The following is an 8,536-nucleotide window of genomic DNA, read 5'->3' as shown; positions in this document are numbered from 1 at the left end:
TTTGCCTACATTATTATTGCCTACAGCTCGATTACATGAATTATTGCCTACATGAATTATTGCCTACAGCTCGATTGCCTACGTATATTATTGCCTACAGCTCATAACTTTCCACGCGAAATGAGGGCCATCTCACACCAAAAAATGGGGGTTGATTAGGGTTAGATCTTTTTGGAAAAATATTCCAAGCGGATACTGTCTACGCTGACACCCCACTGTTCACATAACAGATTTTTTAAAAATATCAATTATTTTCTTACTTTACTTTAATTTTATATCAGTGCGCAAAAGTGCTTGTAGGCAATCGAGCTGTAGGCAATAATAATGTAGGCAAAAGTAACTCCATTTCTAAAATTTTTATTTGTGCGCAAAAGTGCATGTAGACAATCGAACTATAGGCAATAATTTTTGTGTGCAAACGTAATGTAGGCAAACGATACTGTAGGCAATCGATTTGTAGGCAAAAGCAACTATCTCTAACACATTCTTAAAATATTAAATACTTTTAATCAATACTTAATATAGCTCTTCTGAGCTAATGCATATTTGAATCGTCGAAACAGTACATAAAATAATCAAGAATATTTTAAAGGAAATTCTTCGATAAATGTAAAACTGAGAAAATGTAAAAAATAATGTTAATCTGTAACTACTTCTTTTATTTGTATAATAATATATAATTGATAGATAAGATAAAACAATTAATTTTTTTAAATTAATATTGTTATTTTTAGAGTCAAAATAAATCAAGTGGTCAAAACTGATGAATATCAACGTCAAATATGATCACGTGATATGTTTTTGATATGTTTTGAGTTAAAAATGAATGTCAAAAGCGTAAACATGAAAAAGTACCTTATTTCTATACTGTAAAATCACGAGATGATAAAATACCGCAATAATAACATATTTATCTTTTTAAATATTTAATGCCAAATTGGCGGATATAATGCATTATTTTATCGATACTTTACTTGCAACTATCAAAATTTTTTATGTATTTTTTATCAAACTAAACATTTATCTCTTATAAAATTTATTTTCTCTTTCGGTAGTTATATGTGTTGATGTGTATTTTCATCTTCAAAACTGTACTTCACTTTTATGCACTAAAATTTTTGATGAAAAATAAACCCGTTAAATTAAAAAATATTTACATGAATTAACCATTTGTACGTATTTTCTTATACATAAATAAACTGATTATAAATTTAAAAAATTTACATATTTTACTGCTTTTCCCTCACAAAATATATGTTTATAATTATAAATGCATAATTATAAGTTTGGAATGGTCGCGTTTGGCATCAAAATGGTGGAGAGTTTGCGGTGTTTATCAATGTAGTGACTTTATATACTGTGCTGCTATCTCTACTTGAACGTATACATCTATATGATACTATTAAAGATCGATATTCTTACGGGTGTCGTATCCCTATTAAAATACTTTAAGTTATTAAAAGTAAGAAAGTGATAATATAGTATTAATTTTTTGATTTTTTAGTTTTGCAAACATGTATATGTTTAAAACTCAATATTACTGAAGTTTTATTTAAAACTGTAATTTTAATGTCGCCATCTGAGTAAGATTATCAATATAGACTATAAAGATAATAATTGTAGAGAAAAAAATTGTAATTTTACGACAATATATACTATATTATAGCATTACAATATACATACTTACTTATGGAGCATTTATATAATAAAAAATCACGAATTTAATAACGTAATATTATCCAAATATTTATGTTAATAATCACAATTTTATATCAATTGTCGATAATGTCAGCGTTCATTAATTATCTCCGGGTCTTTGAGATCTTTCATATAAAGACCTCAAGGAACCAAAATTTGAAAAATTACCCAGGATTGACGGTCTTTATTTAACAGTAGTATCTCGTCAATGGCTTTTATTAGTAACGGACATACCAAATCTATTTAAAATATTACTGATGCTGGATCTTCTTCTCTGATTAGATTCTTTGCCAGCACTTTCTTTTTCCCTTTTTTTTATTTTAATATTTATGTTATTTCTATATAAAATCAATCAAATTTACAGTATTACATAAATGTTCCATAAATAAATATGCACACTTGTAAAGCTATAATATCCTATATGTTGCAGAAAAATTACAATTTTTTCTTTGCAGTTATCTCTCTATTGATAATCAAACTTTAACGATAACACTGAAATCACAATTTTAAAGAAAAATCGAGTATTATTGAATTCTAAGTACGTCTATTAAACTAATAAATCATAAAATTAGTACAATATTATTAATTTTTAACTCTTAAAATTACTTCAATATTCCCAAGGATGTCAACTCACGTAAGGATGTCGGTTTTTAATAGTGTCTCGTCGGTAACAGTATCTCGTCGGTGGTATAGGCAGAGAGAAACCTTTTTCTCTCTGGCGGTATCTAGTTTTCAGATCGCAAAAATGGATGCGCTGGTATATTACGTAAAAAGACCGACATAGCCACTCTCAAGTCTTTTTATCTATGGCGTCACATAACCTCTGATGTCTGGTAACCTCGTGGTGAAGTTGTTAAAAACACAATCCATCGTCTGTACAATATAAAAACCCCCTTATTTTTTAGCACGTGTCGTTATCAAATAATGTGTTCGTGACATAAAGATTATTTATAATTGCGATAATATTTGTTCTCGTAATTGAATCATAATAAACCAAAATGCAGCACGACGACGTAAGTAAAAGCTTTAGAGTACAGTTTAATTTAACTATTTTTAATTATTATTGCGATTTTATTTATAACAAACAATTTTACAGGTTGTGTGGAGTGTTATCAATAAATCATTCTGTTCTTTCAAAGTAAAGTAAGTACATCCTTAAATGTGCAACAAAGGCTGTGTTCGCTTTGTCGCTCACAACACTTTAAGTGTCGTTTCATTTTTGTTTATTAAATATTAAACAAGGATAAAATAATGTTCACAAGTGCTGTAAGCATCAAAGCGAACACAACCAAATTGTAACAGTCATTGTAATTTTAACATCTCTTTTTTGCAGTACGAAGACACAGCGGTTCTGTAGAAATGAATTTAATCTTACTGGTTTATGCAGTAGAGCTGCGTGCCCTCTTGCAAACAGTCAATATGCTACGATTAGAGAAGAAAATGGTATTATTTATCTTTACATGAGAACTGCAGAAAGGTAGGTTAAACATGAATTGTAGTTACAGTAGTTACTAATCTATAGCATTTTTTATAACACTTAAAATTATAAATTTTATGAACATTAGTAAAGAAACAAAGATTAGTTTTAATTCAAGCATAATTGTAAGCATCCATAAAATAAATTTGTATTTTTATATGTATATTTATTATATGTACATCTTCGTATATACATATGTGTAATATTTTTACATGTATATTAATATGTATTAGTTTGTATGTTAATTCAGTTTCTTTTATTTAGAATACATACACCTAAAAATAGCTGGGAGAAAGTCAAACTGTCTAGGAATTTTGAAAAAGCCATACATCAAATTAATGAAAATCTTCTTTACTGGCCTGGTTTTATAAAGGCTAAATGTAAGCAAAGATTTCTCAAGATCACACAGTATCTTATTCGTATGAGAAAATTTAGATTAAGACGACAGAAGAAAATTGTACCGCTTCAGAGGAAAATTGAAAGAAGAGAGAGGCGTAGGGAAGAAAAGGCTTTGATTGCTGCAAAACTAGAAAATGCAATTGAAAAACAGCTTATGGAGAGGTTAAAGAAGGGAATGGTAATTGAATTTTTATATTCATTATAAAATTATATACAAAAATTAAGTTATATTTCAGAAATGTTATTTTCTTTTCATATTTCAGTATGAAGGTATTTACAATTTCCCACAACGAGTGTTTGATAAGGCTGTGGGGGCTGTTGAAGTTGAAAGAGAAAGTGAAGCAGAAAGCGAGCATGAAGAAGAGCAAGAGAAAGAACTTGAGAAGGAGTTGGAAATGGAATTAGAAACAGACGACAGAGAAACTGAACAATATGGTCCAGAATATGTTGAAGCTGATAGTGACGATGATGACTATGGGGACGATGATGATGACATTGAAGAGCTTTCTATGGTAAGTGATGAAACGATTAGTCACTAAAATATAATTATTTTAATATTTTTTTATAAATATATTATAAATGCTGTAATAGGATGAAGATAGTGACTCTGGACAGAAAGAAGAAGTTGAATTATCCGATAGCTTTGAATCCGAAGCTAGTGATATCGAGGTAAGAATTTTCAAGGTCAAAATAAGGCTTGTTGCACTACAAGTCGTGATATAAATTGTTCGTATTTTATTAGGATTTAGTTACACCGTCCACAAGCAAGAAGACAAAAGGACCGAAAGTTGTCAAAAAAGGAAAGGTGCAAAAGAAACCTCGAGCGAGAGTCGAAATTGAGTATGAAGTGGAAGAGGAGAGTCAACAGAATAAACGGGCGCGTGTATAAAAGTAAATTTGTATTATATAAATATAATGGTCTTTATAACAAAATCACAAAATGCTGTATAAGTTATTATCCAATATTTCGGTTGACAAAATAATCATGATATTCCATTTGATAATATTTAAACTGTTCATATATCTAGATGCGTTTTAACTTAGATTAAAAATAAAAAAAAGATGAACAGGATACTTTAGGAGTATATTATCTCACCTTTAACATTTTTCTCGAGACGTATAATTGTGAAACTCGAAGTTTTTCATGGACCGATATGTGAGAATCTCGTATTATGTATCTATTTTGTAAATAATATCTTTGAAACTTCTCTTGTAAAATTACAAGATCATTGCAAAACAGATAAAAAGTCAATAAATTTTTAAATAATATAAATGATCAAATATATGTATGATTTATGGCACTAAAAAAGATAAAAACTACTGGTAATTAACATTATATATATATATTTGAAAAAGAAAGAAATTAAAAATTATTTACATATATTATGCAAGAAATCTCAGAAAATGCACTTATAAATTTAATAAAACATTACAAACCATTCAATTTTAATACTTTGGTAATTCTATAGTTTTGAAAATTTAACCAGTCCAGTAATGTTTATATTTTATGTTTGTGTTTGCAAATACAATCGTGTTCTTCAAATCAAATGCGGTACGTTCAAAAGTTCCGCTCACAGGCGCGTAGACTACAGAAAGTACATCTTTGGGAGGGGAATCGGAACATCCGTAGCAGCATAGCAGACGATACGATTAATCGTGACGAGTTGAGGGAGAGGAGGCGAATCTCTAACTAATTGTTCGTCGCCGAGGATCTTCTCCGAGAATCGGAGAAACCTTCCTCGGCGAGTTCGTCTACCATCGATTATTCGTGATTGAACTGCGAGAAAGAGAATCCGATTCGTCGCAAGACAAAGCGAGGTGTCAGTCGATCCGCACTCCGCAGTACTTCGGCATTGCGCATTCGTTTAGAATCATCACGCACGTTGACATTTTGATTTGATTCTCCGCTATCGAGCTCCGCCGCAGTCTTCGGGAATTCGGACAAAGCGAACAACGCTAGGAGCATGGTGGTCCAGCCGCGATTTTGCCCTTTCGCCCGCTATTTATAGAGCTGGCAGGTTATTTCTAAAATCAATCGCACAGGTGAGACGCGAGATGAGCGGTGCCGGAATGATACAGTTGCGATAAGTAACGCGGGAATTAACGCGAATTGACGTTGCAACACAACGTTACTGATGCTTTCCAACAAGAGACAGTACAACACAATAATCATTTCATCTTTGTTTAACATTGGCAGACAACAAAGATATTATGATTCACTGTGTTATACCACGTCTTCTGTGTCTCTTGTTGGAAAACATCTCATGTATAACATGATTTAATTGCTTCTTGGAGGTACTCCCGAGACAAGAGCGAGATGTTTCCGGAGTGTTGTTTTTCTCGATTCGCGCGATGCAGATCCCACGGTGTTATCAAGCAATTCGCGCGATAAACCATTGGCGGTGCGTAGCTATCAACGCGCTCGTTACGCGGATTTATCTTTATCAAGGGAGGGACTTCGCAATTTGCAAGTGTTCGCAGAACGAGCGCGTTGTCCTTCGCTCGTAATTAGATCTGGTATTTTCGCTCGATATGGGTACCAAGTTCCTCTCAGTTTCTCTGGCAACCTCGGATCACAGTGTGATCTCATCGAACGAATGACTCAAGGGCGTCAACATATGATAATCTGCTATCTTCTTTGTTTCAGGGATGTCGTGGCATGCGGAGTGATGGATCATTGAATGGAGATGCAAGGTTGGAGAGCAACATGAATCTATATCGCACAATTATCTGACTGGGATCTACTCTTCGTTATCGTGTCTTCGTAGCTTCACGCACAAATGTCAGGATGTTAAGCAGTGCTGTCAATATGGAACTGAATAATGTTGTGAGCAACAAAAGTTCCGTATACCTTGCACTGTCGTTTCGTAGGCTGTGCCTGGCGACAGTTGGCTTACCACTTGTGTCGCTGTTGTTCTGCTTCATCACAGCATATATATTTCAACAGGACGATATTCACGAAACTCATTGTAGGGTAAGCAAAAGTTTTATATTAAATCGTTGTTACAATAAGCGAGACAAATAATATCTCTTTGTTTGTTTAGGTCTATAATATTCTTCCATCGATCTCAGCCATTACTGGAGTATCTCCGCAAAGATATTTATGGCGTATCAGTATAGCATTACATATTGGTCCTAGGCTGGTTATCGCCAGTGTTTATCATTCATATTATTACAAGATACTTAAGAACATTGAAGATGTGCCTCTACAAATTACAGGGAGCAGGCTCCTAAACCTATGCTACTGGCTAAACATTGCCGAGATAGCAGCTTTGTCTGGTGTAACATATATTTCTAACAGAGAAAATTATTGTAAGTAACTCATAATTTCATATATCTGCTATTAATGTATTATTGAAGGATAGAACATTTGATGTTATTGACGTTGTTTGTGTTATTCTATATTTATTGTATTCATTAGACATAAAACAAGGATAAAATGACATAAATAGCACTAATACCATTTTTTCGAATGCACTTTCAAATGACATACAAATATTTCAGCGGTGCACGAAAAAATTTTCATAGTGTTCATGATTAGCTCGCTCACATACATGTTGACTGCTGTGAGGTTGGGTCGTTTAATAACTCCAAATGCACAAAGTCTTCAGTACAAACAAGTGCTTTTTATGACGAGTCTCGTCAGTACAATCTTTCTTATTATTTTCTTCTTAAAACATCGACTGCTGTGTCATGATTTGGGTAAGAAATATGGTTACAAATGTTATATTTATCACAGTTTAAAGTAAAAATATAAACAAAATATAAACAATATTTATTATTTTGAACAGCATTTAGTTGGTTTTCGCTATGTGAGTACGTGATAGCTTTTGCAAATATGGGCTTTCACATCACTGTGGTTTCGGACTTTCCAGAAGAACAACTGATCGTAGGTCACGGTTTACCTGCCGTAAAAATAGATTAACCTTATAGGATAACTCATCATTCTCATCGTCATATTAAAGTACCTATTGCCTCTGCATGGAAGTGCTACAAATTGTTGTTTTTAAGAGACGAAAGTTTGGCATACCACGTGATACATAATTTCACGATTCTCTCAGTTTTATGTTATTTACAATATTACATTATGTTACCCTCTTGAGATTGATACAATTTGCTTCCAGTGATATTTAAGAAATAGATATCATTTTTATCTTTACTTTTACATTGTCTCGCAGTATTAACTACGATATTCGACCAATAATTCCGAATGAGAAGACACGTGAAAAGAATAAAAATATCTAGCGCTTCCAAAATGTGGCACCGGTTACTTTTAAAGCGATGAAATATGTAACGGCCTTTTAATATTGTTTAGTAATAGAGTACAATCATAGTAAATAATAGTTAGAAGTATCCTACATACAAACAGCATTTATTGTTAAGCGCAAATTAAATATTATTATTCATATCGTATGAGATTACTTGTGAAGACTTTTAAATCTTCTTTTATAGAAACTTTTGCAAGGTGAGAATCTAGTCGAATATATTAATTCTAGTCGCGATCTTTTATTCGCTTTATGATAATCCTATTTTATCTAATAAGTTGAAATTAGACTATAAGGTACATTTATGTCAAACGAACTTTGAGATATTATAATCGTAAGTTTATTAAATAAACATATATAATTTTGGATTATTGCAAAGATATTGTACAGTTGTGTCTTATTGGTAAATCTTAACAATGAAAATTGTACATGTATATGTTAATACATATTCACCTTGTAAGAGATTAATTCATCTTGTATAGATTTTGAAATGATAAATTCAGCTAATATTTACAAGCCAATCTGTTTGGCATTATTATAACTGCACAAACGTAGGATAATTGTTCCTATGTTTGTATGTAGTATACGATAGATTAATAATAGCAAATCGAGACACTGACGGTTAAAACAGTCATAATCGTATTACATAAGGATGTGTAAACGATTGCATTCGAACCAGTGTGCATTCAAAGGTAAG

General features: G+C 31.9%; 2 protein-coding genes across 7 annotated transcripts; both read left to right on the top strand.

Moving 5' to 3' along the window:
* Nucleotides 1-2,514: 2,514 nt before the first annotated feature.
* LOC108747641 (protein MAK16 homolog A) lies at nt 2,515-4,493 on the top strand. The gene is made up of 7 exons (XM_018485236.1): nt 2,515-2,711; nt 2,795-2,841; nt 3,032-3,175; nt 3,440-3,752; nt 3,838-4,086; nt 4,166-4,243; nt 4,317-4,493. Exons 1-7 carry the CDS (start codon nt 2,697-2,699, stop codon nt 4,461-4,463), a joined length of 993 nt encoding a protein of 330 aa, XP_018340738.1. The 5' UTR covers nt 2,515-2,696; the 3' UTR covers nt 4,464-4,493.
* A 665-nt stretch (nt 4,494-5,158) lies between these two features.
* Nucleotides 5,159-7,499, top strand: LOC108747767 (post-GPI attachment to proteins factor 2-like). Of its 6 annotated transcripts, none has more exons than XM_018485505.1 (5): nt 5,159-5,392; nt 6,222-6,548; nt 6,619-6,886; nt 7,079-7,276; nt 7,366-7,499. In XM_018485505.1, the coding sequence occupies exons 2-5, from the start codon at nt 6,363-6,365 to the stop codon at nt 7,497-7,499; spliced, it is 786 nt and encodes a 261-aa protein (XP_018341007.1). In that variant the 5' UTR covers nt 5,159-5,392; nt 6,222-6,362. The 6 variants fall into 6 exon arrangements, with proteins under 6 accessions (XP_018341007.1, XP_018341004.1, XP_018341003.1 ...); XM_018485502.1 differs by having other exon boundaries at nt 5,159-5,541; XM_018485501.1 differs by having other exon boundaries at nt 5,159-5,592.
* The last annotated feature ends 1,037 nt before the right edge of the window (nt 7,500-8,536 follow it).

Source organism: Trachymyrmex septentrionalis, unplaced genomic scaffold (genome assembly GCF_001594115.1).
Source record: "Trachymyrmex septentrionalis isolate Tsep2-gDNA-1 unplaced genomic scaffold, Tsep1.0 scaffold20, whole genome shotgun sequence".
NCBI classification, from domain to species: Eukaryota; Metazoa; Arthropoda; class Insecta; order Hymenoptera; family Formicidae; genus Trachymyrmex; species Trachymyrmex septentrionalis.
The sequence above is the reverse complement of the archived record's forward strand: the minus strand, read 5'-3'. Positions and strand labels throughout refer to the sequence as shown.

What these genes read in the sequence shown, in the direction of transcription:
- LOC108747767 (XM_018485505.1), top strand. Translation starts at nt 6,363, where the DNA reads ATGTTAAGCAGTGCTGTCAATATGGAACTGAATAATGTTGTGAGCAAC. An exon ending in TTCTAACAGAGAAAATTATT is followed by an intron (nt 6,887 to 7,078) that starts GTAAGTAACTCA and finishes CAAATATTTCAG; the next exon opens with CGGTGCACGAAAAAATTTTC. An exon ending in ACTGCTGTGTCATGATTTGG is followed by an intron (nt 7,277 to 7,365) that starts GTAAGAAATATG and finishes TATTTTGAACAG; the next exon opens with CATTTAGTTGGTTTTCGCTA.
- LOC108747641 (XM_018485236.1), top strand. An exon ending in TACATGAGAACTGCAGAAAG is followed by an intron (nt 3,176 to 3,439) that starts GTAGGTTAAACA and finishes TCTTTTATTTAG; the next exon opens with AATACATACACCTAAAAATA. An exon ending in CCGAAGCTAGTGATATCGAG is followed by an intron (nt 4,244 to 4,316) that starts GTAAGAATTTTC and finishes GTATTTTATTAG; the next exon opens with GATTTAGTTACACCGTCCAC.